Source organism: Microcaecilia unicolor, chromosome 2, assembly GCF_901765095.1.
Source record: "Microcaecilia unicolor chromosome 2, aMicUni1.1, whole genome shotgun sequence".
NCBI classification, from domain to species: Eukaryota; Metazoa; Chordata; class Amphibia; order Gymnophiona; family Siphonopidae; genus Microcaecilia; species Microcaecilia unicolor.
Genome location: NC_044032.1, coordinates 610834444 through 610857923, shown reverse-complemented (window position 1 = coordinate 610857923; position 23480 = coordinate 610834444). Strand labels below are relative to the sequence as shown.

At 42.1% G+C, this 23480-nt stretch overlaps 1 protein-coding gene across 2 annotated transcripts in view; it reads right to left on the bottom strand.

Moving 5' to 3' along the window:
- The window catches only part of FGA (fibrinogen alpha chain), a 34852-nt gene extending 14485 nt beyond the window's left edge, over positions 1-20367 (bottom strand). For both annotated transcript variants that reach the window (XM_030191622.1, XM_030191623.1), the window contains exons 1-4: positions 20260-20367; positions 16805-16933; positions 10675-10858; positions 2454-2599 (exon numbers count right to left, since the gene is read on the bottom strand). In XM_030191622.1, the coding sequence (XP_030047482.1) occupies positions 2454-2599; positions 10675-10858; positions 16805-16933; positions 20260-20313 (513 nt within the window). In that variant the 5' untranslated portion in view covers positions 20314-20367. The remainder of the gene's footprint in view (positions 1-2453; positions 2600-10674; positions 10859-16804; positions 16934-20259) is intronic.
- Between the last annotated feature and the right edge of the window lie 3113 nt (positions 20368-23480).

Genomic DNA, 23480 nt, shown 5'->3' with positions numbered 1-23480 from the left:
TACTTCCAACAACCACAATTCTCAGTTCTGGTCCGGATGTTGGTTCTGTCAAATCTAGACTACTGCAACTCCCTGTACACCGGATTGAACAACAAACTTCTATCGAAGCTTCAACTCATCCAGAACACCATGGTGCGGCTGATTTTCCAACTAAGGAAGTTTGAAAGTGTTTCCAGACATCTAAAAGAATTATACTGGCTAAACATCAGAGCCCACATCATCTTCAAATTGGTCTGCCTAGTTTTTCAGGTGTTATATGGTAACACATCAGTACAACTGATCCAACTCTTCTCCTTCTACAATTCTGCGAGACTTTGTGACAGCTTGCTCCTGAAGTTCCCTCAAATTAATAATCTAAAATTCAAATATCAGGTTAACTCCCTGTTCACTTATCGCACCACCTCTGAATGGAACTCTTTACCAATCATAATCCATTCCAAACCACACTACATGAAGTTCTGGAAGAAACTGAAAACCCTATTATTTGCCAAAATTTAATATTTACTTATCCCTCCCCCATTTCTCGCTCTTCCCTTTTCCCCTTCTCGCTCCATAGCTTCCCTCTCCACCAATGTAGACCTCAGCTCTGTAAGCCACCATGAACCTCTTGCTGGGATCTGTGTGGTATATAAGCAATGGATTAGATTAGATTAGCTCTTCAACTGTAAGAGATGAAGGCATGAGGTCCTTCTGGACAGTGCAAGTTAAATGAGATAAAACAGAGAGAAGTTTCTTTGGTCAGTTGACAATCTGGTATAATATGATTTATCTATATTTATTGATTCTAATGAGAGACAAGCAACCCAGAAACTAAAGTATGGCAGTTAAAGGTGTTTCCACTGGTGACTTCTAGCTTTAGTCATGACCAATCATTTTATCCTTCATGGCTTTGAAACTGTTGGTCTGATTAAGACAGGGCTTCTCAAACCTGTTCTTGTAGCTTCACAATCAGTGAGATTTTCAGAATATCTACAAGAAATATGCATAAGACAGAGTTGCATGTAGGGAGTAATTTTACAAAGGAATGTTTGCATGTTAACTCAATTTTCGTGCATAAAAGACCTCTAATAAAATTTCTCCTCGGTTATGTGCTTAAGGAGTGTTGTGCTGTGTCTGCTTCTTCTCCTTCTTTGGGCCCTTGAATATTGCGGTCCTTGCAGCATAGTTCTTCTTGGATGGTGGGTATTCTTTTCTGTCCTCCTAACCATCTAGGGCTTTTAATCTTCCTTTGCTTCCTATTTTCTTTACATTTGGGTTTGGCGCTGGATCCGACTGTGTGTTGTATGTGTGTGTGTTTGTGGGTGGGTGGGTGGGGGATTGGCATGTGATTGAGCTGTTTCAGTGATGTGTGTGGTTGGGGGAGTGGGTCATATTGGTTTAAAACTTGGAGGGTGCTGGAGGCTTTAGAGAGGACTTGTATATTGATCAATTTGAATTTGATTGGCTGTACTGCCTATTTTTGTTCATGGTTTAATTGTCCAGGCGCCTGTTGATCTTGTTTCCACTTTTTTTTGTTTGCATTTCTACTGTATGATATTGTCTCTCGTGAGTCTTTTCCTCCAGTGTTCCTTCTTCAATAAAGATATATACAAAAATAAAATACAGTATATATGGTGATGAGAAAGTGAGTGTAGGCATGTTAGGGGCATAGTTTGGGTGGACCATGGGCAGAGTCACATGAAGGGCAATTTTATTCACTAGGCATTACCCACTAAATTTCTGTGCACAAATCAGTATGCGTATTCAATTTGTGCGTGGCAATTAACTGGGTAACAAGCCAATCAGTGTCAATAATTGGATGTTAACAAGCAATTATGGTACTAATTGGCACTAATTAGGATTTACATGCTTAGCTCGTAAAGGGGGTGTGGCCATAGGAAGGGCATGGGCGGGTTGTGGGCATGGGCGTTCCTAAAATTTACGTGCAATGTTATAGAATATGCCCGATCCACACCTAAATTAGTCGTGTGCTTTTACACCAGGTTTTAGTTGGTGTAAATGGCCGTGACTAAATTTAATCGCAGGAATGTGTGCTATATGTAGTCTATAAACCATGCCTAACTTTAGCCGAGGTTTATAAAATATCGCTAAGTGCGCTTTTTTTTTGTGCTGATTTGTTTAGGCACCATATGTAGAATCCGGTCCTACATTCTTCAATGTTTAGAATACTAGCATTTAAGCTAGCACCCGGATTCTATATAGCGCGCCTAGAGACCCAAGCCAAAATCCAAGCATATTGTGTTACAGAGCATAAGTTAATTGGCGTAACAAGCCAATCAGCAGTTAACAGCACTTAACAAACAATAATGAGTACCAATTGGAAATAATTAGAATTTATACGCACAACTCTCTAAGCATATTCTAAATTCTAAATGCACACAGGCAAAAGGGGGTATGCTATGGGTGGGGAAATGGGCATTAGGTGAAAGAGAAATGTGCATAAAGTCAGTCACCTCCAGACGTTTCATTTCCACCACTTGGTTCTGGATGCTGCTCTGTAAGTTTATGATCCTGTTCACATTTCTGACCACAGTTTGTTTTAACAATTCAATTCTCCTTCTCAGTTCTTCTGCAGTTGTGCCGAATGCATTGTCACCATCTGCAAAAGAGAATTTTAACAGTATATATTAAAAATGATGGTCATCTGTTTCAGGTGTACCATGCAATCTTACTCATCATCAGTGTCCTGGGGGATTCCGCAGCAATGAAAGAAACCACATAATTAGGCTGCAACCATATAATTTATAAATATCTACACAATCAACAAACCTCATACTCCCCTACCATGTAATTCAGTTATCTCATGGAGTGGCAAAGTGTGGGCAGGATTCATTCAATGACATCTTTTTGTCTCAGCCTAGAATACAGGTGCATGCTGATTGGCTCTCTCTAACACCCAATCAGCATAGCTAGCATATCGCTCAGTCATTAGGGCAAGGACACCTAATTTAAACAAAGAGCAGGCTTCCAGTGAGGGGGGTGGAGGGGGAACTAGTAGCAGAATTCAAGAGATAAGGGTGATCAAATTTGTGAATTGAACCATTGTCTCAACCATGCATTGAGAGTTCAGAGCTCTGCCTGCCTTTTGGGTCCTGCATGTGGAACGGGGAACATTTCTGCAAATGCTACCCTGGAGGACCTGGACTTCAGCTTTCTACCTAAGAGCCTAAATTTGGCTTACAGAACCTCTCTCCCACATTTTACTGTGTCATTGGTACCCACATGTACAAAGACAGCACTATCTAAGATCCTGTCTAGCTTATGCATGAGGTCCGTCACCTTCGCACCAGGCAGGGACATAAGCTAATAACTACAGCTGACTGGTACTAAGGAAGCAATAGGGTTATCTCTTTGCAGATCAGCTGGCTGTCCACAGCTGTAGCTCACCAAAGAAACCATCCATCTATCCAGAGATCAGCGAAAAAGCAAGTCTCAGGGTGAGATTTCGGCTTTACGTCTACAGTGGGGAGTCAAACTTGTATTGTTTGTTGTCAAATTCAGGCACATGGTTTATTTAGCCAATTATTTGGCTAATTTGGTTCTCAGATATATTTCTCAGTACTGACAGAGATATATTTTTATGTTTAAATCATTTTTATTGGAAAAAAAACTAGAAAAGGAACAGTGCAACGCTACCAACAATTGTTCAATACGCAACATCACCAGAAAATGTTTTAGATGTTTTCCCTCCCCCCAACACCTCCCACTGACACCATAGTAAGTACAGAGAATACATTAACGTGTCAAAAGAGCAGTTACATATTTAACAATTGACTACGTGCCTGGGCAGACAAGGTCTGCCAAAGTGGTTCCCAGATTTACCTAAATTTAGTCCCCTGTACAGTAGAGGAATCGTGAATCTGAAGAGGTTCAAGATATAATTAGTAAATCATGCAGCAGCACCAACGTTGGACTGAAGGGGTCGTTGAGAACAGCCAATCAAATAAAATTGCTTTTAGCGCTATCAGTACCATGATGATTCTACTACTACTACTACTAATCACTTCTATAGCGCTACTAAATGCATGCAGCACTGTACACATTATATCGAAGAAATTAGTTTTCTCCAGTGGTAACCCCTGCCTAGAAATATATTTTTATATGCAGATATCTATTTGGTGTAATTCTCTGCGTTATATATTTTGTGTATTTTTCCATAGGAATTTATTGTGCGTTTGCTTTCATTTTTCACTAAGTATTATATTTATTGTCATGTATAATAAATAATATATTTCAAATATTGGCATAGTGATTCTTTGGAAATTGCCAACAGAAAGTACCCAGCTGGATCTGTAGTTCCAAATGTACCCCTAGACAGAGGCAAGCTTAATACCCTTCTAGGTGAGCACTGCCCGTGGTAGAGGCTTACTGTAAATGGTGATTAGCTGCTCTATGAATTCCCACTACAGATGAAAGGTAAGCTATCCCCCCTCTCCCCCCTCCCCCACAGCTGCAGCTCCTTGTGACTGAGAAATGATGGGTTAAGCGACTTGCTCAGAGTCATAAGGAACTGCAGTGGGAAAATGAATAAATAAATAACACTTTTAATCATGCGGTTAATTGCGATTAAATATTAGCGTTTAAGTTGGAATCCATGAGCCTAAATGCAGGTATGCGCATTTACACCGGGTCTGTGTTTGACATAAAGGGGAGCACCTAAAAGGTTTATGTTTATTAGAGTTTGATATACACTCAATCTAGTGCACAAGTCAGTGCTGTGAACAATCAATAAAACAAAAAGGAAAAGGGAAAAGAACACCATCCAGTAATAGGAAAGCATATCAACATGCACACTTCATACAGCATCTAGGTCAGTTAAAAATAACAGAGTGACAACACAAATCCAAATGACATCTCTAGAGTGTCAATCTACTGTAACACTACCCCTTGTCCTGTAAACTAATGGCCAACTCAAAGTAATTGATTTTAAGTAAGCTTAAATCTAATAAATGATGGTTCTGTAAGTTATGTGTGTAAATATCGGCCTTGCCTTTGCCCCACCTATGCCTTTCCCTGTGAATGCACTAAGCCATTTTAGTTCACAAATACAAAATAGCACTTAAGCACACTGCTGTTACTTAAAAGCATATGTGTACATTTAAGTGCATGGATGGCAGTATTTTACAAATTTAAGCACACAAATGGCGGTTATATATAGGCATTCTGCCATAGATTGAGGGGGCTAGTGCCAGAAAGCGAAACAGATGAATGTGAGGGAGCCAGGTCCAGATTCCTCACTGAGTCCTGATTAAGGGGTCTTTTACAAAGGCATGCTAGTATTTTTAGTGCGTGCTAAGTTTTAGCATGTGCTAAACTCTAGAGATACCCATATATTCCTATGGCTTCCTCCAGGAGGATCAAGGCAACATTTTACTCACCCCAAAAGTAACGATCTCACTAATTATCGTCCAATTGCATCCATCCCTCTTTTGGTTAAATTAATGGAGAGTATGGTGACAAAGCAGCTTAATAGATACCTGGACAAATTCTCCATATTGCACGAATCACAATCAGGATTCCGCCCCCTTCATAGCACCGAAACCGTGCTAATTACCCTCTTGTCCAATTTCAAAAAGGAAATAGCTATAGGCAATAGCATACTCCTTCTCCAATTTGACATGTCAAGTGCTTTTGACATGGTAAACCATACCTTCTCAATTACTTTGGAATAGGGGGAAATGTATTTAGATGGATAAAGGGTTTTCTTACCTCCAGGTCCTACCAAGTAAAATCTAATTCAACCCTATCACCGCCGTGGAAAGCTGATTGTGGAGTTCCCCAAGGCTCCCCTTTATCCCCTACACTCTTCAATATAATGTTGATCCCTTTGGCTAAATCCTTATCCAATCTTGGCCTCAACCCATTTATCTATGCCGATGACGTCACAATCTACATCCCATTTAGAAATGACTTGTTCGGAATCTCCAAAGAAATCAATCTTGGCTTGTGCATCATGAACAAATGGGCTAATACTTTTCAAATGAAGCTGAATAATGAGAAAACGCACTGCCTTATCCTTTCATCTTTACATAATAGGTTCAAACCTTCATCTTTAATAACTCCAAACCTCACCCTTCCTATCTCTGAGAGCCTAAAAATACTTGGTGTAATTATCGATCGCAACCTATCGCTAGTCAGCCAAACTAATTCCACTGCAAAGAAAATGTTCTTTTCATTGTGGAAACTCAAGCGGATAAAATCCTTCTTCCCTGGAGAAGTATTTCGATATCTAGTTCAATCAATGGTATTAAGTCACCTAGACTAATGTAATGGAATAAAAGCAGGATGCAAAGAACAACTTGTAAAGAAACTTCAGACTGCCCAAAACACAGCAGCAAGACTAATCAGGTAAATCCAAATTTGAAAGTTCCAAGCCCCTTCGAGAGAAATTGCATTGGGAACGAATTAACTTCAAAATCTGCATCCTAGTCCACAAAATTCTTTATGGTGAAGCCCCAGGATGCATGAACACCCTAATCAATCTTTCAGCCAGGAATACTTCAAGCTCATCCCGTTCATTCCTAAATCTCCATTATCCTACCTGTAACTGACTCAAATATAAATCCACTTACGCTTCATCCTTTTTCCTTTATCAGCACCCAATTATAGAATGTTCTGCCAAAAGCTGTCAAAACTACTCAAAACCATCTCATCTTTAGGAAATTACTCAAGACCAGCCTATTCCGGAAGGCCTACCCCCAGGCTCCAACATAAAACCCAGAGTCCTTCAAAACAGCATATAAATGGACCATTTTGGACTCTCTTACCTTTACCCTTTCTCCCTTTATACCCTGTTCTTTCTACCCACTCTGTCTACCACAATCTATTGTATTTGTATAACTACTGGACTGGCGATAGCCTTTTCAGTCTATTGTAAGCCATATTGAGCCTGCAAACATGTAGGAAAATGTGGGGTATAAATGTGATAAATAAATAAATATTCCTATGAATGTCTCTTGTGTTTAGCGTGTACTAAAAACGTGAGTATGCCTTAGTAAAAGGACCCTTAAGTACAGCGCTGAGATGCTCTGGAACCCTGATCCTGCCAGGCTACCCTAGGTAAGGTCCATGCCATGCTTCCAGAGATGCCAAGGATGGATCATTCCATGGAGTGAGATTTAAAAACAATGCAAAAGATTTGCAATAAAATGAGGTCCTATTTTTTTTTGGTTAGTGAGAGATGTCATGCAAATTTGCCATATAATTACTTTAGAATTTTGCAAAATCTGCTGCAGAATTTGCTAACTCTTCTCAAAGAATAGAGCTTCCAAGGTGTTCAGTTCCAGGAAGGAGATTTTAGGCCAGTCCTGGATTTCTGACAACACTATCCTGATGCATTATTGGACTTCAGCAGTCCTAGAGAGTGGAATAGAGTGAGCCACATGGCCCAATCAATATTTTGCCAAACACAGCATCAACAGCTAGAAAGCTTGGGTCACTCCAACCGAAAAAGAGTTCCTTTGCCCCTGGCACTGATTGCGATGGATAGAATACAGGACTACTCTCCAACATGAAACTTAGGGGCCCTTTTTATCAAGTGGTGGTAGGGCTACCATGTGGGTAGCGCACGGCAAAACAGCTATATTGACGGGCAAGCCCAGGCACCCAACAGTAGTTTTGTTTTTGCCTTGAGCCACTTCCCACACCAGAAAATAATTTTGTATTTTCTAGTGTGGGGGTGGGGCGTAGGCATGTCGGCAGTAATCGGGCAACACCGCGTGCTGCCCGATTACTGCCGGGTTAGCATGTGAACACTTACCTTCTACTAAATAGGAGGCAGTAATGGCACAGGTAGTAAACAGTTGCATGCCAATTTTTATATTAGCGCATGGCCATTAATGTCCTCCATTTGAAAAATAGCCTTTTCCCTGCCACGGTAAAAAGTAGCACAGGCCACTTTTTACCATAGTATGGTAATAGAGCCCCTCAGATATGAGCTGTTGCCTTTCAGAAAAATGTCACTGACATGCGATACACCAAAGCAAGGCTAGTTTTCTATAGTAAGCCTAGAAATCACAATTAATTTTGGGTCTTTTAGAATATTTTGTAGGACAGAAGATCTCAGAAGCCTTGGAGAACCAAATCGTTATTGTTAATTAGGCATATCAGTATCTTTCATTGGTCAAAAACCTTATTTTTCAATGTTATGTGCATTTTTAAAATTTCATTATTTATAATTACAACAAAATATTCATCAAAATTTGTGTTAAAACCCTTTGACTTCCAAAAAGGCAATCATGGTGTTGGGTAAGATTTCAAATCAAGTGAACTGAAATCACAATTTAAAATCATCTTGTATGATTTCTTATTTGTATTTGAAATCACTCTTTTACCCTGATTTTATTTTTAGATTTAAAATCATATATTCAAGTGATTTTGTATCTTTTTCAGTTATTAAATCAAAAATCATTTGCTGATGGATGCTGATTTCATCTTAGGATTCATGGATTAATTATTATGATGGTCAATAAAACTGTTGAGGTCTAAACTCAAGCCTAAGTTATAAAAGTCTATAAACCCTATTTATATATTAATTCTTGCCATATATGGACCTGTGATTCGCATGTCCACACATCAATATTGATGAATTAGTCTATAATCCTGTCCTGTGACAATTACATTTAATAGTAGTAGCTTGTTTTGCCAATTTTCAATTTGAAATCATTTGTTGACTGATTTTGATTTTGATCTCAAATTCATTTTGTACTTAGTGATTTTGATTTTATCCTTGCCAAAATGATTTTACCCAACACTAGGCATTCATCAAAATGCAGCTAAATATAAAAAAATGTTGGACATAATCACTGAAGAAACCAGAGTGTGAAATAGCAGGCCTCTGTCACGTTTTAAGATCAATTTTGATGAATATTCTGTTGCCTTCTAATATTCAGCTAGTATTGGTCAACATTTTATAAGCACTGATTGCCAGTAGCTAAATTTGACTCGGATATTCAATGCTGTGCCATGCCGAGCCACCATCGATCTCACAAGTTCTCCCCTCCCTATTCTGGTCTCCTCTTGATTCTGATCTCTCTCCTCCCTAGCTCTCCCAATCTTACAACACCCCCACACCCAATCACTATTTCAATCCTCTCCCCACATGAAAGGGTCAATGACAAGACTCTCTCACTATCCCAGATGGTCTAGTGCAAGGATGGGCAACTTCAGTCCTTGAGGTTTTCAGGATTTCCTCAATGAATATGCATGCGATTTATTTGCATACAATAAAGGCAGTGCATATTCATTAGGGAAATCCTGAAAACCTGACTGGGCTGCGGCCCTCGAGGACCAAAGTTGCCCACCCCTAGTCTAGTGGGACAGGACAAGAGCAGTCCCACTTGGTTCCTGCCCACTCTGGCTCTGTGTTCAAAAATGTCAGCAATGACCTCTAGCGGTAGTATCTCGAATCTCCTTATTCACTCTGGCACTCAGTCTTTCCTTACCTCTCTTTTGATCCCCTCACAACTTATAGCCCTTCCAATTTTCACTCCTTTCCAGTCTCTTCATCTGATCTTCTAAATTACAGCCCATAATCGCTCTGATCTTCTTATTCAACTCTTGCTACCAGTCCCCCATCCCTCGCTCACTCTCCCTCCCTCCCCGTACTCACCCTTTCTCCCTCCAGTTCCCTCACTTACTTTCTCTGCCCTCCCCTACTTTCCCTCCTTCACTACCCTTCCTATCTTGGTAGGTCACTATGATAATGGGGACTGGTAGATCTATCCTGGTGGGTGGATATAGAGTGAGCTCAGTGTCCAGAGGCAGGGGGAGTCCTGGAGCTAAGCAGGTGGACTTTGGCATGGCTGGTTGCTGAAAGGTCTGTCAGGGAACAGAGGGAATCTGAGTTGGGTCCCCGTCGAGGGGAACTGTGAGAAGAAAGGAGTGCCTGGTGGAAAAAGACACCCCAGGCGGGAGGGGTGTGGGTGCGAGGAGCGGACTTTGCCAGCCAACCAGAGGAACCCTAATCCAGGATGGGACAGACATATAAAAGACATTGAACTAATGTGACTTTGGACTCTTATGCACTTAAATTGAAGAAATGAGGGTTGGTTTATGAACTGTTTGTTGGTTTGAGTTAATCCAGCAAAAGAAAGTTTGAAGTTTATCTATTGAGACTGCTGGTCATTATTTGAAAGTGAACTCTTGCACCACCCAGGGTGGGAACACCCTTTGGCTTATGAGAGATTTTTTTCGACTCCGGCCTGTGCCCAGCTCATCTGAAGTACAAATTTGTTTGTGAATCCTGGTTCTGGGCACCTGACCAGGGGAGCTTATCCTGCAAGCCTTACTGAGGGGGACACTAGCAGTGAGGAACCTGAGGACATGTCCTCTGATGTTACACTTTGATTTATGTGGAACACAGCAGTGTTGTGCAATTCCTACAGTGTGATGCACAAGGAAGACAAGGACCAAAATGCTACACTGCCGGTATACTCTCTCTCCTAAAAAGCTGGATCAGCATGGGGTGGTGATGGCTAGAGAGGAGAGAGCTTGGAAGCCAAATGCCCCTGCTACTGCCGATGATCTGGACACCAATCACCCATGGCGATTCCCTGGCAATTGTAGAATTCCATATGAAGCATGGATCATGCTGCCTTCCCATGGCTGCAGAATTGTAGGATACTGGGGGTCCTAGAGTAAAGTTACTCTTTTTATCAAAGCTTTGCAGCTTACCTTGGCCCTGCGTAAGCTTATCTTTGATCATCTGTTGAATTTCCTTGGTGGTCACATCAGTACTCTTGTAGTTGTTCTGGTTATCTATCAGCTGCTTCCTGATGAAGTCCATTCTCTTGCCAAAGTTTCTATCAGTTTGATCAATCAGACCCTTCATTCTGCAGCCAGAAGGGCATTTGGGACCCTGCAAATGTGCAAAGTAAATAAAACATCTCAAATTTGCAAATGGTATTCAGAGATACAGGATGTAGAAAGAGAGTACTATGTTCACCTGTTAAAATTAAAATCAGTTGGGAAGAGATTACACCTAAAGAGACCTATATAGGATCTGAGAAGTACGATGTTGAGGGCCGATGCAGAAACCTTGTGTTAGAGCTATCCGGTAATGCTTAGTGCACAGCTTCCTAATGCAAGAGTAATGATAAAGTTTTGCTTCCCAATGCAGCAACCAAATAATAGGCAAATAGGTCTAGCACAAAAAATACGTGTGTTGACATGGGCGAGCACATTGGACTCATGCACAGGGCATTGCTATTTGCACATAAAACTTTTGCAATATCAATATTTATGCGCAGAATATCATACCTGCGCATGTGCATAGACTGTGTGGTAATTCTTGGGGGGGGGGGGGGGGGGTCCAGCATGTTCCCTGCAGTTCTTTAAAGAACATTAAGACTGTTTGCAGTTAGCACAAGGAGCTGGTAAGCGCACCTGCGCTGATAGCACAAGGGACAGGGTATGGAACGCACTGTGTGCTAACTGCAGTGTGCAGTCCACATCCATTTTCTGCCCATCACCCACCCAGTACCGTCCCCTAACACAGCATGCAGTGAATCCACAAATTAGGGTGCAGTGTCATTCCACCATTGTAACAGTTACCGCATGCATGTGGTAGCAGCACGCCCCAGTTGCACATAACACACTTTGGTAAAAGGGCCCATTAGTAAACTGAAAACTACTTCATATGGGGTGGAACTAGCTGCCTCCCTCACTCTCCCCACCCCCCTCCAGTTAGCCTTTTAATTGTTGAAAAAAATGCAATGTGAAGGGCAAGTCTACTACTACTACTACTATTTAGCATTTCTATAGCGCTACAAGGCGTACGCAGCGCTGCACAAACATAGAAGAAAGACAGTCCCTGCTCAAAAGAGCTTACAATCTAATAGACAAAAAAAAAGTAAGGAAATCAAATCAATTAATGTGTACAGGAAGGGGGAGAGGAGGGTAGGTGGAGGCGAGTGGTTACAAGTGATTATGAGTCAAAAGCAATGTTAAAGAGGTGGGCTTTCAGTCTAGATTTAAAGGTGGCCAAAGATGGGGCAAGACGTAGGGGCTCAGGAAGTTTAGTCCAGGCGTAGGGTGCAGCGTGACAGAAGGCGCGAAGTCTGGAGTTGGCAGTAGTGGAGAAGGGAACAGATAAGAAGGATTTATCCATGGAGCGGAGTGCACGGGAAGGGGTGTAGGGAAGGACGAGTGTGGAGAGATACTGGGGAGCAGCAGAGTGAGTACATTTATAGGTTAGTAGAAGAAGTTTGAACAGGATGCGAAAACGGATAGGGAGCCAGTGAAGCGACTTGAGGAGAGGGGTAGTATGAGTAAAGCGACCCTGGCGGAAGACGAGACGGGCAGCAGAGTTTTGAACCGATTGGAGAGGGGAGAGGTGACTAAGTGGGAGGCCAGCAAGAAGCAGATTGCAGTAGTCTAAACAAGAGGTGCCAAGGGTGTGGATGAGGGTTTTGGTAGAGTGCTCGGAAAGAAAGGGGCAGATTTTACGGATGTTGTAAAGAAAGAAACAACAGGTCTTGGCGATCTGCTGGATATGAGCAGAGAAGGAGAGAGAAGAGTCAAAGATGACCCCAAGGTTTTGAGCTGAGGAGACAGGGAGAATGAGAGAGCCATCAACAGAAATAAAAAACGGGGGGAGTGGGGAGGTGGGTTTGGGGGGGAAAATGAGAAGCTCGGTTTTGGTCATGTTTAATTTCAGGTGGCATTGAGACATCCAGACAGCAATGTCAGACAAGCACGCTGAAACTTTGGTTTGGATGCAAGGTGAGATACCAGGGGTAGAAAGGTAGATTTGGGAGTCATAAGCATAGAGATGGTAGGAAAAGCCATGGGATGAGATTAATGAACCAAGGGAAGAAGTGTAGATAGAAAAGAGGAGGGGACCAAGAACAGAACCCTGAGGTATGCCGACAGGCAGAGGGATAGAAGTAGAAGAGGATCCACCAGAGTGAACACTGAAGGTGCGGAGGGAGAGGTAGGAAGAGAACCAGGAAAGGACAGAGCCCTGGAATCCAAGTGAGGACAAGGTATCGAAGAGTATGCTGTGATCGACAGTGTCAAAAGCAGCGGAAAGATCAAGAAGAATGAGGATGGAATAGAGACCTCTATAACTGTGTACATGTAGTTATGCGCACCTTGTGCACGTAATTGCACAGGAAGGCAGCACTTGTGCATATAATTGCACAGGAAGGCAGCACTTGTGTGAGTATGTGCACTATGTGCTATTCTATAAGGTAGTGCATATGTGCATTCATAGCTGCAGAAGAATGTACACTTGGGTGGAGCATGGGCGGGACATGAGCGTGCCTCCCACTTGTGCACATAACTTTTTTACATGGCTGACATATAACACTTAGGAGCAGCCACTTATGCCTGACTGGTATTATAAGTGAACGTGCCAAGCTTTGTATGCACAAATGCGCGTTTATGCCTATATTCTATAACGAATCTGCACACAGATTCCATTATTGAAGAGGTGCTCCCTGCGTAGTATTGGGGTATCTAACAGGGGGACCCAGTTACAGAACAAATTTTTGTATACTTATGCTCAGCTCAGTCCAAGTTATTGTCAACTGACAGCAGAAAGCAGAGACCTCTTTGGTTGGAGTGCACTGATAAGGTAACTGAAGGTGGTACATATGTACATACTGCACCAGATTTACTTTATGAACAAAGCCTAGCTATCAGGAAACCAAATATTCGGAAGAGTCCACATCAAAAGGATCTATTGTTCAGAAATGATATTCTTTGGCAAATAGGAACAGAGCAACTATTCTTCAAGGCTACCTGTAAGGACCACACAGGAGAGGGAAAGCGGCCAAAGAGTTGCCATAGGTTGTCAGTGAATATGTTCTTCCCCTTCTTTACCCTTCCCCTCTGCCAGCCACATATTTGTCGCAGGTACAAGCCATCCTCTGACAATCAAATAAAACCCCTCAAGAGCAACATATAAAGCAGAGGGCACAGTCTCCCCCCCCCAAAAGAAATCGACAATTATTTGTTAATTAACAGTACCAATCTAATTTGTATTTTATATCATTTTAGAGAGCAATTTTCAAAACTATTTACCCATGTAAATTACAGTCTGGAAAGCATCCTTCCTCATTGTAACTATAAGATTCTTAAGAAGCAGCTTGAAGCCTCATGAGGCTCCTCTGCCAGCGTTCCCACCACCAAGGGGAGTGAAGGGGGGGGGGGGTGCTTTCAACCTCATGATCGAAAGCATGATATTCAAACACTGGCTCACACTAGGTGGAATGCTGGTGGACTCCCAAGAAGCTCTGAGCTGCTTCGCGGGAACATTGGCTACAAGATAATGAATTGTTCCACGCCAAGGCATTTCCAAGGGCATATTTTGGACGGGGAAGAAAGTAATGGACCCTGATTGCATTTTCAATTGGACATATGTTAGTATCCATGGATAAGGTGCCAAAAGATAAAACTATGTCTGGGTCCTTTACATGACAGGGGTGGTGGTGGCAGCATACTGACGGAAATGATTTCCAGTATGCATGCTGGTAACTGCTGATCCATGCTCTAGAGGGACCTGGGCTTTTGTGCTTAGTGAGATACCCTGGAGTGCTTTATGTTGATTAGAAATTATCAGGTCAACATTCATAACTGGCAGTGAGCATTAAAATGCTGACTATGGTATTTTAAAAACATGTTTATTCAGTGCCATTGTACGGATAGTTGGCGGTGCTGAATGTATATGAAAAGCGCTTCCTGCAGGTGGCGATATTCAGTCACTATTCATATAGAGAAATGGTTTAATTTAGGGCAACTTTTTTGCTAGCCTATATAACCGCTTAGCTATTCGGATGGAAACTATCACTTCTATTAGTATAGTTAGGTGGTACACTCTTGTTCCACTCTTGTTGTACCCCAGCACTATCTGGATAGTGATGTAATGCTTAAAAATAAATTTGTAGGGGACTTTACATACAGTACCACTAATAATTCATGTATTAGGAACTTAGTGTGGGGGGGGGGGGGGGGGGAAGTTAAGATGTGGGCTACTGTTAAGATGCGTTTTTACCACAACTCATCCTATTTTAGCACAGGTCCCATTTTATTAATAACCTGGGTTAACAGTAAAATAACTGATCTTAATAGTAGCCCACATTGATAACTTACCCCTAGGTCTCTTTGAATATTGGCATATATATTTAGATAGATAGATAGATAGATAGATAGATAGATAGATAGATAGATAGATAGATAGATAGATAGATAGATAGATAGATAGATAGATAAACTTCACTAATAGGCTAAAATTCTTAAATTGGTTGCATTTTACTCTAATACACCTTCTTAAACAACCATTTCATCAATTTAATTATCTTTATTCAACAATATTTTTCCAAAAATCACAATATTATCCATCACACATTTAAAACATTTACCAATTAAGGCTTATCACACCCATAGTGTGTGATAAGCCTTAATTGGTAAATGTTTTAAATGTGTGATGGATAATATTGTGATTTTTGGAAAAATATTGTTGAATAAAGATAATTAAATTGATGAAAAGGTTGTTTAAGAAGGTGTATATAATATATATATATATCCTATATAATAAAAAGCACCTCCAACATTCTGAAGCTGATTCCGTGGCACTGTAGGGTTCGTAAGTCTGTAGTTCAGCGTTTCATTGGCTCTCACTGTCAACGAAGAACCAATCAGACAGAACGGAACTTGGAGGAGAGAAGTGGAGTGGATTGAATCTCTAACAAACAATCATATACAGGAAGGTACGAACATCAGTGGAGGCAAGTGCACAGAACGGAAGGGAAGACAAACATTTAATCACTTTGTCACTCACCCACATCACACACACACACAGACATCACACACACACATTCAACCACTCTATGTATCTCTCTCTTACACTGTCTGTAAAACACACTGTCACTCAGTCTCTCACATGGGCAACTGTATGTTGCATTCTCACGAGTAAGGAGCTCTTCTGATGTGATTGTTAAACTGATTGAAGGGCCTGAACAAGGAAAACTTTTACCACATTGTAACACAGTTTACACAAAAAATATTGTATATAAAGAAATCTTACACATGTAAACAATTGTATTCAGAATACAACCGTGGAAACATTAATGGCAGGAACTCATTACATTGCTAGCGCCCGTTTCATTGCGTTAAGAAACGGGCCTTTTTTACTAGTATATATATATATATATTGTGGAGGCTGTAAAACACAAATTCCTTTCCATTATTGTCCATATTTATTATTAGGGTGCCAGGAAGGTATCACAATGTGGGCAGGGCATGAACATGCAGACAGAGTGGGAAGGGAGTTTTCAAATTACAGGTGTGAGCAGCAGGGCAGGGGGAAGAGCCACCATGGATATGATTGGATATTAAGAAGGTGGGCGTCACAGTAAAAAGTGCACACATTTTGTTCTAAAATAATATGCAATGATTATGAAAATGGAAAAGCAGAGCTAAAGGAGACCTAGGAATCTGGCATAAGAAAGTAAAACTGGTCAATAAACAAGCAATAGAGCAATTTTGAAGAATTTAGCTATGACTTTTTCTTTAAGAATCTTCTGAGGGGGGGGGGAGGAGATAGAAAAACTCTACATTTAAATTTGGTACAATAATGACAAAAAGCTAGAAACAAAGCATACTATTAAGCCTTGGAGCTCTTTTCCTGTTTAATTCCTGGGACAGAGAAATATCCAGTGTACCTGAATGTAACTCACCTTGAGCTACTACTGAAAAAGGTGTGAGCAAAATAAAAAAATAAATAATAAATAAAATAAATTATAGTACTTTACAATGAGCAGCAGCTATGAAAGGAGTAGTAACACTTGCACTCACTTACCCAGTCCTCATCACTACAGAAAGGCCAGCTCTTTTCTTGCAAGCAACTTGATTGAGCACCGTGTTCCACGATCCGAGGTCCCCGGCCTGTGGCTCCTGCCAGGCTGAAATCAGTTTCCTCATCTGCTGCCTGAAACAATTACAGACGTAAATAAAGGCCCCAGGTTACTGACAAATTCTTCTAATTTTAAAAGGAGAAAGGAACCTGACATCCTATTAAGGCACTTCTTTTCTCCCTTCCTATACCACGACCCTTTGTACAGTCTGTTGTTCTGCATCTATTCAGTATCAGTTATGGCAGGATCCCTGTGTTTTTCAGTCTGTTATAACAGAGATGTGAAGTTATCCAGTTCCAGACTGGAGACTTTTGGGCCATCCCTGGGTTTGAACTTACATCCCAGAGCAGTATGGGATTGTAGTGTTTGATCCTGCCCATTGAAATCAGTACTGCAAGTCCCATAATGCACCAGGATGGGGTAGTCAGAAATCCAGAATTGTCCCAAAATCTCTACCCTGAAACTGGATAATTTGGCATTTTTGATATTAATTGTGTGGGATAGAAGAGCTTGGGCAGGTAAGCCACTGAGCATGGGTAGTTATGTCACTGAAAAGCATTATTTATATATTAATAACTGAGTGAAAAGCGCTAAAAACAACTGAGGTTTTAAAATAAAACATTTCCATATCAGAAACAAAACTCAGTGAGCCTTGAGACTGTCTTCGTTAGATTTAGCACTGATACAAACACACTGAACATCTTAATAAGATGCAAGAATCATTTTTACTTCCATGAAAGAACCAGAGGCTGAGAACATTATTGCACTGAGGGACCCTTTTACTAAGCTGTGGCAAAAGTGGCCTTAGTGGGCCCTTACGAGGGTCTTTCCTGCGCACAATAATGAGAGGAGTTGGTGTATGCAATTGTACTTGGAACAAGAACGCTGTTCCTGCAACAATATCTGTGCTGTTTTTCTCAACGTGGACACTGTCAACATTCTGCTGACATCCTACACACTTGCTTGCCAGTTGAATTTACAAGATAGCCCCTGAGGCAGCCCTTTGTGGGCGAAACCCGGCCAGTGTCGGGCAATGCAAGAAATTTGTTATTTGCATGAATAAAAGTCCATATATACCTATTACCGATCTGCATTTATCTTTTCCATCTTGGAGCTTGTGGATCGATTGCCTTTCTGTTTTTTGGGACCTGCATCTAAAGTTAGGCATGACTCCCGGGCCTAAGCGTTATTCTATAAACAGCACCTAATTAAGCGCAGCTTATAGAATGGCGCTTTTTGGGGGACTGATTTTTCTGGGGTGCCATGTATAGAATTTAGCCCTATATGGGCTTATTTCACAATGCAGAGTTTTAAAACTTTGGCTACAGAACCAACCCTGCTGTTGGAACTTTGAGAACTGAATTCTGGTGTTTGCACCGGTTCCTTAAGCTTGACTGGAGGGAAAGGAAAGGTTTCCAGCTCCCAGGCTCCATCGGTATTCCCAGCTGCCACATGCTATGGTGAGTGGTTTTCGTTTTTAAACTTGGAACCAAGATACTGTGCTGAACCCACCCCCACCTCTGCCACCTGCCCTGTTGCTTGTTGATAGTGATTTGCTGTGCTTTAAGGTAGCAAACTCTAATTAGAAGATAATAAATGTCTGTTCTTTCCTTATCCTCCCGCCCCCTTCAGTCTGTCAGGAGCTCAAGAGTGCATGAAACACCTTAAGAGATGAGCTCCTAAAGGGCTTTGAAAATATATTGTCTAAGGGTGGTTTTGAAACCAAATCCTTAACATAGGCAGCCGAGACCCCTCGGGCCTAAGGGTATTCGTGATATTGAATAATAACAAGACACATGGTATTTTCTTAATATGGCACAACTTGGCCGCAGCTTTATTTTAAATGCAAACATCATAACCCTGGGTATACCCAAGCCATTCAACTTTCCGGCTTAGTAGCCAACCCAGTCCGCCGTCATTAGTAAGACTGACCAGTCGTAAACAGAGCTCTCCGCCGTTCAACAAGGGCGCTCAACCATAAGCGCAGCTATCCCAGCTGCCTAGCTTACACCATCAGGCTTGGGTACCCCGTCAAAGCTGCGACAAAATATATACTTGTACATATCCACATTAAACCGGGAGGGGGGGCTGGGTGCATGCTGATGCCCCGACGCTAGAAGAGGACGTCCGGGCTCCGCCCTGGGGTTTTAAACCCCTTTTACTCCCTCCCTTCCCAGCGGGGTGCCTCTGAGGGGCGGGAACAAGCCCACTGCGCCCCACTCGCACCCCGCTGGCCTTGGGGCGCATGCCCATCGGGGCACGGCGCCATGTTAGTGGCGGCTCCATGCACCCGGTGGGGCACTGCGCCTTGCTTTTTTCTTTTAAAGTTGGTAAGTAAACTGCCCCCATACCCTGGAGCTTCTCAACTGACATCCCAAAAGAAAAGGATGAAAGCTGTTAACAGTCTTACAGGGCTAAAGGAAAGGGGGTATATGCTCAATTTCATAAGAATATAAGAATAGCCATACTGGGTCAGACATCTAGTCCAGTATCCTGCTTCCAACATTGGCCAATCCAGGTCACAAGTACCTAGCAGAAACCCAATTAGTAGTGCCCCTTGGACATATGTTTTTCAGAAATATTTCAAATGTACAGTAGAGGAGAAGCCTAGTGGTTAGTGCAGTGGACTTTGATCCTGGGGAACTGAGTTCAATTCCCACTGCAGCTCCTTGTGACTCTGGGCAAGTCACCTAACCCTCCATTGCCCCTGGTACAAAATAAGTATTTGAACGTATGTAAACTGCTTTGAATGTAGTTGCAAAAACCTCAGAAAGGCAGTATATCAAGTCCCATTTCCCTTTCCCTTCTTCCTTTCTGCTAGACACAACAGAATTTTCTTAGTTTTAACAACAATGCATAGAGCTTATCCATTTATGTAATTCAAATATATTTTAATGAACTCATTTCTGTTAATGAAAATGTATCATACCAGCAAGGGCAGAGAGGCTATAATAAATGTTTTTCATTTATCCCAAGTTTCTAAGTTTTATGAATAAAATTGCCAATGTTTATAATCTGATCTAGGAAAACCATATTACCCTAATTCAGTGCTTCACAACCTTCTGCTGGAGGTACACCTAGCCAGCCATGTTTTCAGGATTACCACAACGAATATGCATGAGATAAATTGCATGCAACAGGTATCCAATATATGCAAATTTATCTCATACATATTCACTGTGGTGAAAACCTGATTGGCTAGGTGTGGCTGCAGCAGAGGGTTGAGAAGCACAGTCCTACTTGATTTGCAGGGGCACGCCAGCCCTCTGAAGGGTTTTCCATGGCCAAAGCTGAGATTAGTAGGCTGCTCAAGTAGATACTGTGGAGGAGCTATTAATAACGATGCCAATTCATGAAATAAGAAGGTGATAGGGAATAAAAAGCAGAGATTGTTTCATACCCAGACTGCGCCTGCCAAGCAGAGCAGGAAGCAAAGGCCCTTTGCCTGTAACATCCTTTCGGCTGCACCGGGGAGAGGACAAAGGCTTCAGTGATGACTTTCACCTTTTTTTCCTGGCACTTTATAGATCAGGGTTGGGAGCTGGGATTAATCATTAGGTGCTTTTCTGTTTGCAGGGTACACACATTGCCAGGCTGACCCCACACACCGCTGGCCCCCTCAGACTTGCACAAGACCTTCTGTTTGTTTGCTCTCCGGACACTGTCAGATGGCCTTTCAGTTTTCATGGTCAATATTTGATCATAGGAAAGAGAGAGGATTTTACAAAATAACCCAAGCAATTATGTTACAAAACATACAAGGACCCTGGCTGGCTGACATTTTAATCTTTCTGGCCTTACTTTAAAAGACATTTCATTTCATTCCAGTACTGCTTGTTTCCAAAATACTGCTAAACACATCATACCAGTAAACCTTACACGGGTGCTAGGCAAAATGATGGAAAAGATATTCAAGAACAGAATTACCTGGTACAAGGATGGATGTGGCTTACTGGGAAGGCAAGAATGCTTTACTAATCTGTTAGAATTATTTTAGGATGTAAACAAGCATGTGAATTTATTGGGCTTTATTAACTGTCTTTATGAAGAGATTCATGCAGGGAGGTGTACTGCAGGCACAGTTTAACATAAAACTTCCAGTTTTGTTAACAGCATAAGAATAACGTAAATACAATCAACATGAAACAGTATCAGAAGTACACACATTTAACAGCACCATGGTGGTCAGAATTGATATGATATTCAGCAGCCCTGCCTGGTTAAGTGCAGCTGAATATCAGCAGCCAGCCAGCTCAGCATGGTTTAAGTGGGCTGGAGCCTCTCCTCATTAAACCAAGCTGAATAATGACCCTTATGCTTATCAGTTTAGGCCTGCTATTCATTTGCCTCATCTGTGGTAAGCTCCTAACTTTTTCCCCTGTCCTAAATCTCTTACCATTCTCTTTTTGTATTCTTAAATTTAGTTTAGTAAAATTCTAAATATAAATTTAGGCACTCAGCCTTAGTAAATTTTCAAAGAGACCAATTTAGGAGCATAACTCCCTGTACCTTAATGTTGCTCACCTTGAGCTATTACTGAAAAAGATATGAACTAAATCCAAATATACATATTTAATATCCCAAATACACACAACTATGTGTATATTCCTCCAGGTCCTGGTGATATATATGTATATATATATATTTTGGGGGGGTTGGGTTGCATTAGGTGTGGTTGTTCCCCTTGTATGCAAGTGCCAAGCTGTGAATGACTTATGGGGGCTGCCACAGGTGCAATGGTTTCCATGGCAGGTCATGGATGGGGGTGGGTTGCTAGCACTGTCCCCAGTCATCCCAAAGCGAGGTAGGGTTAAGTGACTTGTCCAAGACCAGAAGAAGCTTGAATTTGGACCCTTCAATTTCTATTCTATCTATGTTTTGAATACTGCCCACATTCCACACAGGATTCATAGCAGTTAACACTCAGAAAGGGACCTCAACGTCTGAGGGATGTATAATCAACAACAAATTCATAAATAATCACATAAGTTTTCAAGCAAGTATGTTTTCAAGGCCTTTCTAAGATGTAGTTCTCAGGGCAAAAGCATTCTAAATTCTTGCACCTTGAATAGGGAATGAATGATCATAAACAGACTTTAAAAGGACATTCCCAAGTGAAAGGGATCCTGTCTGTAAAGTTTGCAGACAACAAGAATTATGTCTATAAGGAGGGATAGCAAGTAATTCAGTAACTCCCCTTAATTTTGGCTATAAATTGATTAAAAAACTAAGGGCCTTTTTTTATCAAGCCACAGAGCAATGCCAACAAAGCTCATTCAAAGTGGAAGAGTGGCCTAGTGGTTAGAGCACTGGTCTTGACGTTCAGAGATGGCTGGTTCAGATCCCACTGCTGCTCCTTCTTATCTTGGGCAAGTCACTTAACCCTCCATTGCCTCATGTACAAACTTAGATTGTGAGCCCTCCTGGGACAGGAACTACCTAGTGTACCTGAATGTAACTCACGTTGAGCTACTACTGAAAAAGGTGTGAGCAAAATCCACATAAATAAATATTGCCAAGGCGGCAGATAAGTTCACCCCTGCCTTGTATAAGGCCCTTGACAGGGAAGGAAGAATGATGGGATATATTACACAAAGTTGGCAGTGCTGAGGTTAGAACTACAGATAGTAATCTTCTGAATTCTAAGAGACTAAAACCAAAACTGCAGCAAAAACCTATTGTCTGGTTTCAGCCAAGGCTAAAACCAAAATCAAAAACTAAAGATTGGTTGTGTGAATGTGAACCAATGAGTCCCTCTGCTAAATCCACAGTAGATTATCATCTACTAGTCCCAGACCTCTTCTCTCACCTGCCCCCCTTTCTTCCCCCAGGTCCAAACCCAGACCCCTGCTCTCACCTGCTCCCTTCTTTTCAGTCCCCAGTTCCAGCTCCAGACCCCCCCCCCCCCTACTATCAACTGTGCTGCATTTAAAAATCATTTACCCATGCAGACACGCTGTCTTGGGACTTCCCTCAGCTGGGTCCTGCCTCCTCTCTGTAATTTCCTGTTTCCACAAGGGTGGGGGCCCAACTGAGGGAAGGCCAGAGGAAGCGTGTTTATATCTGTGCCATTCAGTGTCTCAGGATAAAAGTATTGCCAGAGGAGGAGAAGGAAGAGGAGAAAGAGATGCCAGATTGCAAGGACAAAGGGGAGGAGGATTCAGCAGAGCAGAAGCAGGCGCGCTAAGATGCCAGATAGTGTGGGGGTGGGGTGGGGGTAGAAATGCTGGACCTGTGGTAGCTGAGAAAGACAAGAGAAACATTAGGCTGGCGCAACAGGTGGTGGCTTCTGGCACCCCCCCGAGAGGTCGGTGCCCCCTGCCACGCTTACCATACTTACTGGGTTGCACCCATCCTGGATTCCATGCTCCTTATACCCCAGCAATAAGCACTGACTTTTTCCCAAGTCTACCCTAATAACCATATATGGACTTATCCAAACCTTTTATAAACCAGCTACACTAACAGCTTTTATCTCATTCTCTGGCAACCAGGGGCGTAGCCAGACCTTGGTGGGAGGGGAGGCCAGAGTCTGAGGTGGGGGGCACTGTTTAGCTGCCTCCCCACGCCACCTCCCCCCCTGCCGCCGACCCCCCCCCCCTGCCACTTTGGACCCCCCTG